This window comes from Nicotiana tabacum, chromosome 20, assembly GCF_000715075.1.
Source record: "Nicotiana tabacum cultivar K326 chromosome 20, ASM71507v2, whole genome shotgun sequence".
In the NCBI taxonomy this organism is placed as follows: Eukaryota; Viridiplantae; Streptophyta; class Magnoliopsida; order Solanales; family Solanaceae; genus Nicotiana; species Nicotiana tabacum.
In genome coordinates, this window is record NC_134099.1 from 14,560,601 (window position 1) to 14,575,559 (window position 14,959).

Sequence of the window (14,959 nt, forward strand, 5' to 3'; positions counted from 1 at the left end):
TATCCATCTAAAAACAGTAACTCAACAAGCAACTGAATATTCTTTTTTAACAGCCTATTCACATAAGACTAATTACACAACCAAACTGCACAAGGATATCAAGTGGAATCCTCCTAATGCACATTTCTACAAGCTTAATACAGATGAGGCTTATTCACTTACTAAGGTAGGTATAGGAGGGGTCATTAGGAATTCTAAAGTTGAATGGATTTTGGGCTTTGCAGGAGCTGCTCCATGTAAATCTGCCATTTTTCAGAACTTTATGCTTTGATGTAGGGTTTGAGATATGCATATGAAAGAAATATCACACCTCTTGAGGTGGAGGTGGATGCAAAGGATATTATATTATTACTTCATACTGAAAATTTTGCCCTCTCTAACTTAATTGCTGATTGCAGGTACTATCTGGGCCTCTAGGTAACCCCGCAGTTAAACATGCGTACAGAGAGCAAAATATGGTAGCAGACCAATTAGCTAAAGTATGCCACAATTTTGGAGATGCATGGTTGCCAAGAGTGTTTGAAGCTGTTCCCATTTTTGTTGCACCAGTTTTTGAAAGAGACAAGGCTTGTATGGATCAGAGTCAATCAGGCAAGCAAAATTCTTGGCATAATGATAGTGGCAACATGACTCAACTATCCTATGATGTAATTAGTTGTCATGATGATAATTCCAATAGGAAGACCATGATAACTGTAAATAGTAGTAGTAACTTATGGCTTGAATCTAGAACTACGGCTTGTAATAGGGAGCCGGTTAGGCCCCAACTCTCTGTACGTATTCACTAGTAATATATGTTATCTTTCTGACAAATTAATGAGACACATTATCTTTTAATGAACATCCAAGGGGGAGTGTTATAAATATATTATATTATGGATGTTCATTTAGTACTCTGTTGTAAATAAGCTTCCTGAAGAAGCTTATCCATATGGGACTCCACCGTAAATATATTTATCTATTTAGTACTATATTGGAAATAAGCTTCCTGAAGAAGCTTATCACTTCGGTACCCGGTTATGGATAAACATTACCCCCAGTAGAAGTTTATCCATACCGGGTATAATAAGCTTATCTTTTCAGTACCCGGTTATGGATAAACATTACCCTCGGTAAAAGATTATCCATACCGGGTATAATAAGCTTATCCATTCAGTACTCCGTTATGGATAAATATTGCTCTCAGTAGAAGATTATCCATATCTGGTATAGCAGCAGCTTACACAGCAGCTTGTAGCAGCTTACACAGCAGCTTGTAGTAGCAGCTTACACAGCAGCTTATAGTAGCTTACACTGCAGCTTGTAGTAGCAGCTTACACAGCAGCTTGTAGTAGCAGCTTACGGAGCAGCTTCCTTTCTTCTATAAATAGAAGAGATTTCAGTTCATTATGTACATCAGTTTGAATTCGAATAATATATCAGTTTCTCTCTATACTTGTCTTTACTTTATAGTCTTTATTTCATAACACGTTATCAGCACGAAGCTCTACCATCTCGAGCAAATATTTTGAAAGTATCTAAGGTAAGAACTTTCTTTTCCTAAATAATGTCAAATCTTTCTAAACTTGAATTTGTAGCCCTGGATATATCGGGCAAAAGCTACATGTCTTGGGTGCTTGATGCTGAAATTCATCTTGATGCGATGGGTCTGGCAGACACCATCAAGGATAAAAATCAGGCATCAAACCAAGACCGTGCCAAAGCAATGATATTCCTACGCCATCACTTTGATGAGGGCCTGAAAATGGAATATCTCACTATTAAAGATCCAGTCATACTGTGGAATAATTTGAAAGATAGATATGACCACCTGAAGATGGTCGTTCTTCCACAGGCACGTTATGATTGGACTCATCTAAGGCTACAAGATTTTAAATCTATCAGTGAGTATAATTCTGCTATATTCAGAATTATTTCCCAATTAAAATTATGTGGTGATAATATTACTGATCATGATATGTTGGAGAAAACTTTCACCACTTTTCATGCCTCGAATATGCTCCTGCAGCAGCAATATCGAGAGATGGGATTTAAAAAGTATTCTGAACTTATCTCACATCTTCTTATAGCAGAGCAACATAATGGGCTATTAATGAAAAATCATGAAAGCCGACCTATTGGTTCTTGTCCATTCTCTGAAGTGAATGAGACGAACTTCCACCAAGCTAAACGTGGAAGAGGTCGTGGCCCCAGTCGTGGTCATGGCCGTGGTCGGGGAAGAAACCCCAATCATGGTAATAATAATGCACCAAAGAAGCCTCCTCACCACCAGCAGTGGAAAAGGAAGGAACAAAAGCATGAAGCGGTGCAAGCGCCAAATGCAGAAAATGCATGCTATAGATGTGGAGGAAAAGGGCACTGATCACGTACTTGTCGTACGCCAAAGCACCTGGTTGAGCTTTATCAAGCCTCCCTGAAGAAGACAGAGAAAAATGCTGAAGCAAATTTTATTTCTGAAGATAATTTAGACTTCATGCATTTGGATGTAGCTGATTACTTTGCACTCCCAGAAGGAGAAATAAGTCATGTAATCGGTAGTGAATCTGTAGAAATGTAAATATTTTAATTTTTGTTGTTTGTAATAAATAGTATGGTTATGTAATTATTGTACATAAATAAAAGTTATGTTTTGATAATGATATTTACTATAATATATTTTATTTATGTTATTTTGAAGAATATGGATAACCCTCAAATTATGTTTGGATCAAAGACAAATCATGAAGATATGTGTGTTATTGATAGTGGAACAACACATGCCATATTCAACGATCAGAAATACTTTTCTTATTTGCATAAGGAAAAAGCAAATGTTTCAACAATTTCTGGTAATATAAGTTTGATTGAAGGCTACGGAAGAGCCATAATATTTCTGTCTAAGGGAACAAAACTTATTATAGACAATGCATTGTTCTCCTCCAAGTCCCGAAGAAACTTGTTGAGTTTTATAGATATCCGCCGAAATGGGTATCATGTAGAGACAATAGATGAAATGAACAGGGAATATCTTTGTATTACAAAGAATATTTCTGGCCAGAAATGCATTGTAGAAAAGTTACCAACTTTATCTTCTGGCTTATACTATTCAAAAATTAGTACAATTGAAGCACACTCTATCGTAAACCAGAAGTTTACGGATTCAAATACTTTTGTGCTTTGGCATGGCCGTTTGGGCCATCCTGGATCAATAATGATGAGACGAATTACTGAAAATTCGAGTGGGCATCCATTAAAGAACCTGAAGATTCTTACAAATGACGAATTTTCTTGTGATGCTTGTTATCAAGGAAAAATGATCACTAGACCATCACCAATGAAGGTTGATATTGAATCCCCTGCCTTTTTAGAGCGTATACATGGGGATATATGTGGACCTATTCACCCACCAAGTGGGTTATTTAGATATTTTATGGTCCTAATAGATGCATCTTCAAGATGGTCTCATGCGTGCCTTCTATCATCTCACAACCTGGCGTTTGCAAAGCTATTAGCCCAAATAATTCGATTAAGGGCACAATTCCTAGATTATCCTATAAAGGCTATTCGCCTTGATAATGCTGGAGAATTCTCATCTCAAGCTTTTGATGATTATTGTTTATCCGTTGGGATAAAAGTTGAACATCCTGTAGCTTATGTTCATACTCAAAATGGCCTTGCAGAGTCATTTATTAAACGCTTGCAATTGATAGCAAGACCACTACTTATGAAAACAAAATTGCCCACTACTGTTTGGGGCCATGCTATCTTGCATGCAACATCACTTATCCGTCTTAGACCGACATATTATAATAAATATTCTCCGTCACAATTAGTTTTTGGTCATGAACCAAATATTGCCCATCTACGAATTTTCGGATGTGCTGTATATGTGCCAGTAGCACCACCACAACGTAGTAAGATGGGACCACAGAGAAGGATAGGAATATATGTTGGGTTTGAATCACCCTCTATTATTCGCTATCTTGAACCATTGACAGGAGATTTATTTACTGCTCGATTTGCAGATTGTCGGTTTGATGAAACAAATTTCCCACAATTAGGGGGAGAGAAAAAGGAAATCAAAAGAGAAATTGTGTGGAAAGTTTCATCATTATCTCACTTTGATCCCCGTACCCCTATATGTAATCAGGAGGTCCAGAAGATCATCCATTTACAGAATATAGCAAATCAAATGCCAGACGCATTTACTGATTTGAAAAGGATAACTAAGTCACATATCCCAGCAGAGAATGTGCCTATCCGAATTGATGTCCCAATGGGACCATCTACTAGCATGAGAGCTAGTGAACCTAAAGCACACCTGAAGCGTGGTAGGCCTTTGGGTTCTAAGGATCGAAATCCTCGAAAAAGAAAATCGACAAATGATCAAAACGATACTATGAAGGGATCCCCTGAAGAGACCCAAAATCTGATTAGTTCTGAGATTCCTGAAGAAATCAATGAACCTGAAGCTCATGTGAGTGAGGAACTTTTAATAAGTTCGAACGGTGATGAGATTAATTTAAATCGATTTGAAATAGTGGTGGATAATATTTTTGCATATAATGTTGCACTTAATATTATGCAAGATAATGAGGATCTTGAACCTCGATCTGTCGAAGAATGTCGACAAAGATCTGATTGGCCAAAATGGCAAGAGGCAATTCAATCGGAATTGCACTTGCTAAAAGAGAGGTCTTTGGACCAGTAGTCCAAACACCTGCTGGTATAAAACCAGTTGGTCAAAAATGGGTTTTTATGCGAAAAAGGAATGATAAAAATGAAGTTGAAAGATACAAAGCTCGCCTTGTTGCACAAGGATTCTCACAACGACCTGGAGTCGATTTTGATGAAACATATTCACCTGTTATGGATGCCATAACATTTCGATATCTCATCAGTTTAGCACTACATGAAAAGCTTGAAATACATCTAATGGATGTAGTTACAGCTTATCTCTACGGTTCACTTGATAATGAAATTTATATGAAAATTCCTGAAGGATTTAAAATGCCTGAAGCAAAATCTCAGGAAATGTATTCAATCAGATTACAAAGATCTTTGTACGGTTTAAAGCAATCTGGGCGCATGTGGTATAATCGCCTTAGTGAATATTTGCTGATAGAAGGTTACATAAATGATGTTATTTGTCCATGTATTTTTATAAAGAAAATGGCATCAGAATTTGTTATACTTGCTGTTTATGTTGATGACATAAATCTTGTTGGAACTCCAGAAGAGCTCCAAAAGGCAATTGAATATCTTAAGAAAGAATTTGAGATGAAAGATCTTGGAAAGACAAAACTTTGTCTTGGTCTGCAAATTGAACATTTAGCAGACGAGATCTTTATCCATCAATCTACCTATACAGAAAGGGTCTTAAAACGCTTTTACATGGATAAAGCGCACCCATTGAGTACACCAATGGTTGTTCGATCACTTGAAGTGAATAAGGATTTGTTCCGACCTCCAGAAGAGGACGAGGAACTCCTTGGTCCCGAAGTACCCTATCTCAGTGCAATTGGTGCACTAATGTATCTTGCTAATGCTACAAGGCCTGACATAGCATTCTCTGTTAATTTACTAGCAAGATATAGTTCTTCTCCTACACGGAGACATTGGAACGGGATTAAGCATATATTGCGATATTTAAAGGGAACTCTTGATATGGGTTTGTTTTATGCTAACAAAGATAGTGCAGACCTTGTTGGTTATGCAGATGCAAGTTATTTATCTGATCCCCATAAAGCTCGATCTCAAACCGGCTACGTATTTACATATGGAGGTACTATCATATCATGGCGCTCCACAAAACAATCTATTTTTGCTACTTCTTCAAATCACGCTGAGATAATAGCTATTCATGAAGCAAGTAGGGAATGCGTATGGTTGAGATCAATAATTCATTTTATTCTAGAAAAATGTGGTTTGGAATGTGAGAAAAGACCCACAATTTTATACGAAGACAATGCTGCATGCATAGCCCAATTGAAGAGAGGATTTATAAAAGGGGATAGAACGAAACACATTTCACCAAAACTACACGCACGATCTTCAGAAAAATGGTGACATTGATGTGCAACAAATCCGTTCAAGTGATAATCCAGCAGATTTATTCACTAAATCTTTGCCAACTTCAACTTTTGAGAAGATGGTATACAAGATTGGAATGCGGAGACTCAAATATTTGAAACAAGGTTTTCATCAGGGGAGTAAAATACGCGATGCACTCTTTTTCCCTTACTAAGGTTTTTTCCCATGAAGTTTTCCTTATAAGGTTTTTAATGAGGCACGTAACAATGCGTATTACTAAATATGTGTACTCTTTTTCCTTCACTAGATTTTTTTCCCACGTGGTTTTTCCTAGTGAGGTTTTAATGAGACACATTATCTTTTAATGAACATCCAAGGGGGAGTGTTATAAATATATTATATTATGGATGTTCATTTAGTACTCTGTTGTAAATAAGCTTCCTGAAGAAGCTTATCCATATGGGACTCCACCGTAAATATATTTATCTATTTAGTACTATATTGGAAATAAGCTTCCTGAAGAAACTTATCACTTCGGTACCCGGTTATGGATAAACATTACCCCCAGTAGAAGTTTATCCATACCGGGTATAATAAGCTTATCTTTTCAGTACCCGGTTATGGATAAACATTACCCCCGGTAAAAGATTATTCATACCGGGTATAATAAGCTTATCCATTCAGTACTCCGTTATGGATAAATATTGCTCTCAGTAGAAGATTATCCATATCTGGTATAGCAGCAGCTTACACAGCAACTTGTAGCAGCTTACACAGCAGCTTGTACTAGCAACTTACACAGCAGCTTATAGTAGCTTACACTGCAGCTTGTAGTAGCAGCTTACACAGCAGCTTGTAGTAGCAGCTTACGGAGCAGCTTCCTTTCTTCTATAAATAGAAGAGATTTCAATTCATTATGTACATCAATTTGAATTTGAATAATATATCAGTTTCTCTCTATACTTGTCTTTACTTTGTAGTCTTTATTTCATAACAAGAACCAAATAAAAGTCGTCCTTTTCTCAAAATTTCCCGTCTCTTATTACTAATAAAGCTGTTTTCTTTTTCTTTCTTAAATTTATTCCAAACAGAGGAAAATATACTACACTACTAATAAGAAATAAAATAAAAACCAACCCCGTCTGTATTTTACTTTTTCGATTTCCCTCTTCGTTCCACCAATTTCTCTCTGAATTTCCATGACTTTGGCTTCTTAGGGTTTTTGCTATTTCCTCATCAAAGGTAACTTTCTCCCTAATTACAATTTTACTATGTCTTTTATAAAACCCATTTTGGAGTTATAACAAGTAATTGTGGAATTGGGTATTCTTTGTTTCGTTAAATTAATCAGTTTTGTAGGTTTTATTTCCTAATTCGAACTTGGGTTTTTTTATTCTTGGTTTTTTTTTATCTGGGTACTTTTTAAATTTTATATTTGATTTAGGCTTTTGTATTTAGTGAAGAAATTGGATGTTCTATGGACCCTTTGGGCTGCATGGGATATATTTCTGCTTAGTTGTTGAAGTGGTGATTTTATTTGTTATACATGTAATTGCTTCAACTGTGTTGCTGTTTAAACATTTAATTTTCGTGTTTTCTGCTGCAAAAAAAAACAGCATACACCAATTAAGTTAGGCCCTGCTTCGTGATGATGTGAAATGTTTTTTTTTGATAACCGTGATATCCACGCCAACTTGCATGCACCTCGACTAATTCCACGGGATACCTGCTACCTCCCACTACGGGTAAGACTTGGATAGATAATAAGAAATCACCTAATGTATTTGCCTCTGTTGGGATTTGAATCTGAGACCTCATGGTTCTCAACCCACTTCATTGACTACTAGGCCACACCCTTAGGTGCGATGTTGTGGAATGTTTTACCTAAGAAAAAGGCTTTTTTATGATAGTTTCCGACAATTGATTGGATATAAAGCTGAGGAAAATATGGTAAAAACTAGTTACTAGGTTTTTATTATTATATATATGCCATTGAATCTCCTTGGGATGGAGAAATACTTCTAGTAAAGTGGCGAAAGGGAGTTCAAAAATTGCTTTTGGTCATAGGTTCAAATCCCTGGAGTGACATTTTTGAATCCCCTTGTACAAAATTATGGTTTTGCTACTGGGTGGAGTGGGACATAGAATGTGGTGTTTGGGGATAATCAGAAGTGGAAATAATGTTTAGATGCTGGTAAGAGCTAGTAATATGGGAATAACTGTAATATGCAAATAACTTGGAGCTTTTAGGTTCAAATTCCAGCTGCAGCATCCCGTTTGTCTGATGCATGTGCTGTGGGCTATGGTAGGCTGCGTTGTGGATTAGTTGAGGTGCACACAAGTTGGTCTGATCACAACTCTCACCAGGTTTTGTTTACTGCTCTTTGAGTTTTATGCTTGTTTGTCACACGAGCTCCTTCTTGCTCGTCCTTTTGTTGCGATCATATGACCTCAATGAGTTATTTTTAAATTGCATTTGTGTCCGTTTTGCAGAGACAATGAGTGGGGTGTCTCTAGGTGAGTCTCATGGTAGACCCATTACTGGGAGCACGTTGAGGAGGTGCAATGATCGTGCAGGAGCTGATCATGTTGTTCTGATTGATGTCGATAGTGATACTTTTAGTAATGTTATTTTTATTGATGTGCCTGAATCCACACCCAAAAAGTTTCAATGTAAGACTTCAGCAAAGAAAGACAAAAGAAGATCTCCTTTGAAGAACATAATCTTCATCGATGATGACGAAAGCAGTGAGAATGAATATCCTGAATTTGGTGTAGAAAATGCCTTCCACTTCTTTCATGACCCTTCCCCTAGCATGAGAGCGTGCTCAACCTCGAAAAGTGCTAAAGAACCTCCAAATGAAATTGGTGATGATTGTCAGTTTGTTCGAGAAAAAATACCTCCAGTGAAGTTATCAAAATGCAAAAGAACTTACTCCGGAAAAGCTCCTGTCCAAAATCGCTATGGTTTGACATCTGATTCAGAGAGTAGTTCATCCGAAAATGATGAGTTCATGGAGGATTATTCTGGACAGCTTCGAGAGCAGTGGCAGAAAGCTTCGTTAAAGAGGAAAAAGTATAGCAGTGGTCAATCTGGTGTTAGGGATATCAATAGTGCATCCGGTGTTCGAATTCAACCTGACCCTGGCGAGAGTGAAGAGCATACATCCTGTTCTGATTACTCTAATTCCTCTACTGACAAAGAAGATCTATCTCCTAACTCAACACGCGAATCACGTCGTACTTCTGGTATGGCTGATGTCCATGACGAAGGAGATCCACGAAAGGAGAACTTTGAAGAGGGTTATCCCAGTATACCCCCTCAATATCGGCAGAATCCTTTTGAAAAGAAGCACCCGGAGCAAGGCAATGAAGGGAGTATTCCAGCTCCAGGACCTTGTTTGGAAAAACCTGTTTCATGTGGTGACAGGAACTTCTCTTGTAGACAATATAGGGTAGCAGAGGAGGAACCTTTTCTTGGAAAGCATCAGTGTGCTGTTGAAACTGAAAATGGTAGGAGACAATATATTTTTACTGATAATGGTAAAAAGTGTCAGGAGACGGCTAAGAATTATAATTTTCATTTCTCAAAAGAATTAAGACATGAAACCAGTAGGGTCAGTTTCAATGAGAAGGAGGATTTATTTTCTGGAGGATTTCCAAGGACTACCCGATCATCTGTTGTATACTATCCTGAACACAACTATTCTAATGGCAGCAGAGTTAATCCTAGAGAGTCTTCTATTTGCACGAGAGCTTCATCATGCTCAGGAATCAGCGGCAAAAAATGTGTCGATCAGGAAAATGGGAAATGGATTCCTGATAGGACATCAGAATTAGATGCACACAATAATGAAACACAACCTAGTAACAGAGGTTCCTTGCTGGAGGAGGGTCTTTCTGAATCTTTATCTACGAGCCAACACAAGGATGAAAGGCATGATGACGTGAATGTCCAAGATGGTGAGAATGTGGAAGGTTGTGTTGAGAACTGTATTACCACCGAAAGAGAAAGGATGAAGGAGACTTCCGAATACAAAAAGGCACTGGAGGAAGAACTTGCGTCCAGGCAAAGAGCGTTAGCGATTCAGGTCTGTCATGTTTACTGCCTCCTGCTAGTTTTTGTAGAGATGTGGTTTTCTGTTATGCATTCGGTGTTCATTATTCTGTAACCTGTTGATCTTTTGACTGCTGTATTCTTATGAAAGTTATCAAGGTATTGGTGAAATCGAGGTCTGCTCCAATAATTTGATCTCATGAATGCCATAATTGATCAAATGTTCTCTACTTTTGATCTTAATGTGCTTCTTTGTAGCCTATTTGCTCCATGCGCGTGAACGAAAATATTACAGCCAAGTTGTATAGAGTAAGAGTATGTAAGAGATTAACTGCCGGTATTGTGTTTGTAATAGTTAGAAACTTGAAGTAGTCAGTTGATGTAGAAAACTAGAAATATATACATGCCGCGGAGTGTGTGAAAATTTCCCCCTTTATATTCATCACAAAAGAGAAGAAAAATCTTCCTCTATATCTTGTAGAAGTTGGATCTCCAAATTCGAGAGTAGTCAAAAGCGAAATATTTTGGGGATTTTTAAGTGCAAAGCGGAATTAAAGGGTGAGCTTCACAAAGAAAGGCACTGATGAAGAAATATAAACGATATATTTTTTTTCTGAGAAAAAGGCAAACAATAACTAGTTGAACAAAAGAACAGATACGCTAAACTGAAATATATGAAGTACAATCATGTCAATCAAGTTTAAAATCCGTTTCAAATTTCTTGATTTAGAAAAGATGTAGCTTTATGTATTTTGGTGCTAGTTTTCTCTTATTAAAATTTTAATCTCTTATTCCTAGTCACTAACAATTAATACTTTTTTTACAATTAATGTATCCTTTTGCTAACTCTATCTTTTGATTAGTATTGCCCTCTTAAAGATAGAGTTGAAGGGCATTGAGACGCATGCCTTAGTACTTTAGTGCGTACACTTAAGCGTCACCTAAGTGAGGTGAAGCGCACAACCTGGAATTAACTGAGTTTCAGGGCTTAAGGGTGCTAAAATGAGCCTTTGACAACACTAACCAATCCAATACTGTACGCTTTACACACTACGTTGGGACTTTAAAGTACGGACATGTCTTTTTGTTCCACATATGGTTTGTTTAGTTGTGTATGCCATATTGAAGAAGTATTGACGGGGTAGTCCGTCTGACTACTTTAACAAATGTTACTTAGCAAAATGGAGATATATACTGTTTGTCTGTTATGCTGCTCACACACTTTTGATGCTTGTGTTTCAGAAATGGACACTGCTTTTCTAATGAATCTTTTCTGGTCCTATTCTCACTTAAAATGGGTTTAAACTTTAGAGTCATTTGTATGCTTTTAATCTATCTTTTACTGCACCAAAGCCTTTTTGAGATGTGAATATTGAATCTGATACGACTTAAGAAGTAATACCACATAAATGTGTTGTAGTTCGGGTAAGTTGTAGGTCTACCAATACCTTATGCCCAAACTAATACCAACCACCAGGAGCCACTTACCAATACCCTATGCCCAAACCTCACAAACTCCCCTTGACTTGCCACTTACCTGGTCTACAACACACAACCTGCACCCCATCAACCCGTGTAACCACACACAGCCCTCCACTCCCATCAACTGCGGTAACCACAAAATGCACACTACTGTTGATACTTTTAAGATCGAAAAATATATACAGCACATTAGACGGAAATATCAAGGAAAAACATTAGTGTTCTGGCTGTAATATCAAGCCAAGGTGCTGGGTGAAGATCAAAGAAAAGAAAAATGTATTTATATTCTGCTTCATCCTGTCAGTGACGCGGGGTTTGGGGTGGGGGGGTTGGGGTGGTGTTTAGAGTTTGATTCCTCTTCTTAAGGTCAACAAAACCTTCCTTTTTGCCTTCCCTGGCCAATTTCTTTCCCTAGGGGAATTGGTCTAGTCAAACTAAGCGTTTCTTTTTCAAAGGATAGTCTTGATGCCGTCATAGCCGGGGGTTTGAGTATGCAGCCAGAAGGCAACGGTTTCCAGCAGTCCCCCTTCTCAGCCTTTCATGCTCATACAACACCCGGTATAACTACGCCTCAATCCCAAACAAGTTGGTGTTCTGGTATATGAATCCTCACTAACTATGTTGTTCTATATAAACTCATTCCAGGCCAGTATTATACAAAAGGGCACCCGATGCACGAAGCTCCTGCCATGCGCGGGATCCGGGGAAAAGCTGGACTACAAGGGTCTATTATACGCAGCCTTACCCTGCATTTCTACAAGAGACTGTTTACACGGCTTGAACCCGTGACCTCCTGGTTACATGGCAACAACTTTACTAGTTGCACCAAGGCTCCAGGCCAGTATCGTACAAAATAAAAATAATAGTAAAATAATAATAGATTTCTTTATATGATAACCCATTCTGGTTATTTATATAAAAAATATTTTGGATGTAGAAGTGAAACATCATGTGGGTCATGTGATAATAAGTTATTTTCATGTCATATTGCCGTTCTTGTCTTTCATGATGTAATAATATCAGGGGATCCTTACAGTATGATTTTTGGTTTGTAATTGGCGAGATTGCTAGTTTGATGGTTTTCTAAACCATAAACTTTGATTAAGATTGAAGTTATAGAATTCCTGATAAAAAAGTGAAAACCACAGAGAAAAGCAAAATTAGCCAAAAGACAATAAGACTTGTGTATGTATGCACAGATGTATTGTTATCTGATGTGTTTTTTACCTATTCAGGCAGAAGAAGCCAAAAAGTTGAAGCTGTTGCTCAAAAGAAAGAAGGCTGAAAGTATGCGTCTACTAGAAATGGAGAAGAGACAAAAGCAGCGTGTGGAGGAAATAAGAGAAACTCAAAAAAAGGTATCACAACTTGGCCTCTTCTGCTGTCTATTGCGTGGTGTTGCACAGTCTTTATATTATATTTGTTTATGTCTCTTTCATGCAACTTATGCTGCCTCTGTGTTGTTTTGTGACTATGGCATACTTGGATTTTCCTAGTATATAATCCATCTGATGAATTTTGTTAGGACGTAGAGAATATGAACTTGAAGGAGCTAGTACGAGCCGAAGTTCGAAAGGAACTTAGGAAGCTCGAAATGACATGCCATGATATGGCTTCGATGTTGCGCGGATTGGGAATCACTGTCGGCGGTGGCACTAGTCATGAGGTTTGTTTACACTCATTGTCTTACAGGGAACATATCTTTTAAGAAAGATTGGCATTCTTATTTTGCTATTATCCTGATTTGCGGTTGATGAGCTTTCTTGTTCTTACCAATTATATGATCTTTTTAGTTGAAACAAAAATGAAAGTCCATTAGCAACTTAGAAAATCTGATTGCATTAAGTTGTGCAGATAACTGAGTTAATTAGCATGATGCAAACTGCAAAGTTCTCTTTTCAGTAACTGTTAAGTAATCTACTATGTAAGTCGATGCACTTCTCTGCAGTTATATTGAAACAGTATGTGTATTCAGGCTTGCAAGTCTAAGATTTCATATCTGTGCATCAGATCAGCTGTCATTCCTTTCCAGTGTTGGTTTCGTGTTCTGATCTATCTACCCATTTTATCTTTCTCCCTATATCGCGTTGGCTGTTGTAAATTTAGACTTGCCTCTCCACTCTGTGCTCATATTCAACGTGTTGCTTATTAGGATTAACTAGCTCTTGTAACATGGCTGTTTCTCATTTCTTGTGTTTTTACCTGTGGTTTTCAGGGTTGTATTTGTATTCATGTTACAATGTACTTCTTGTGGTCGTTTCTTTCTTCTATTTTGGTTTCTGTAGTGTTGCAATGTTAGTCCCAGTAATAAAATGAGAGAGATCACTTAGGACAAATGTTTGTTTTCAGGTGCGCGTTGCTTACAAGAAAGCGTTGCTGACATTTCACCCAGATAGAGCTTCAAAATCTGATATACGACAACAAGTTGAAGCTGAGGAGAAATTTAAGCTTATTTCTCGAATGAAGGACAAGTATTTACCAACTTTATAGGAATGAACATAGGAGATAAAAGTAGTATATTTCCAGTCAAAAGATTTATTTTTAGGATGGAAATTTTGTGAATAGGCCTTCAATGCTTTAAATTTTTCTCACCATGTGGAAAGCTGCACTCAACTGCAGAAAGGTTTTCTCATTTCCAGGTATAGTTTTGTCATTTCTTTATTGTCTTTGTTAATACAATTGTACTTTTTCAGGATTGAGGTGGCTTTCAGGAATTGCTTTACAAAAGCTATAAAATTAAAGAATCTCTCAATTGTCACTGAATATGTGATGGAGTAACTATAACACCACTCCACAAGCAATAAGCTGCAATGCACAGGCTGATTAACAGTATTATTTTAATAAGTTAAATCTTCCTTTTCTCTCTCTTTTGGTATCTAAGTTGATTTTAAGGTCAAGTTGAGCAATTATGAGTGTTGGTCAACTTAGAATTTTGTAAACACAGCAAGTACTTATTGGAATAGGATAAAAATGGAGTATTAGGAATTAGATTTTGTCGGAAGGCACCAAAGGATGCGGCCAGGTAGTCAATGAAGAGGTGTAAACTTTTGAGACGAGGTTCAAATCCTAGAGGAGACAAAAACAATAGGTGATCTTTCTTTCATATACCTAAGTGTTGGTATATAAAGTTACTCGGTACCTATGTTTTCCTTGTTTTGAGGAAGGCTCGGTTTAACGAGAATCATCTCGTTGGCTTTTAGAGTCATCTCAGGGATCTTTGGCTTATGCCATGTGCTCCAAACTTGAACTCAACTTCCTGTTTTCATCAACATTTGCTTATCACTCGAGAAACTAGTGAATGCTTGTGCTTGTGGGAGACAGTAGTAAAATAGTAAAGATGTGCATAAGCTGGCCTTGAATAACTGTTAATAAAAAGTCGGATTTTGTCTGGTGGAGGTAAGGAACTAA

General features: G+C 37.4%; 1 protein-coding gene across 4 annotated transcripts; it reads left to right on the top strand.

Annotated features, from left to right (window-relative positions):
- Positions 1-7,094: 7,094 nt before the first annotated feature.
- On the top strand, positions 7,095-14,246 carry LOC107789892 (uncharacterized). Of its 4 annotated transcripts, none has more exons than XM_016611770.2 (6): positions 7,097-7,254; positions 8,263-8,379; positions 8,506-10,103; positions 12,787-12,909; positions 13,077-13,217; positions 13,901-14,246. In XM_016611770.2, exons 3-6 carry the CDS (start codon positions 8,511-8,513, stop codon positions 14,039-14,041), a joined length of 1,998 nt encoding a protein of 665 aa, XP_016467256.1. In that variant the 5' UTR covers positions 7,097-7,254; positions 8,263-8,379; positions 8,506-8,510; the 3' UTR covers positions 14,042-14,246. The 4 variants fall into 4 exon arrangements, with proteins under 4 accessions (XP_016467255.1, XP_016467256.1, XP_016467258.1 ...); XM_016611772.2 differs by having other exon boundaries at positions 8,276-8,379; XM_016611773.2 differs by having other exon boundaries at positions 8,322-8,379.
- The last annotated feature ends 713 nt before the right edge of the window (positions 14,247-14,959 follow it).

Coding starts and splice junctions, on each gene's coding strand:
- LOC107789892 (XM_016611769.2), top strand. CDS start 8,511: ATGAGTGGGGTGTCTCTAGGTGAGTCTCATGGTAGACCCATTACTGGG. Junction 10,104..12,786: donor AAAGAGCGTTAGCGATTCAG/GTCTGTCATGTT, acceptor TTACCTATTCAG/GCAGAAGAAGCCAAAAAGTT. Junction 12,910..13,076: donor TAAGAGAAACTCAAAAAAAG/GTATCACAACTT, acceptor GAATTTTGTTAG/GACGTAGAGAATATGAACTT.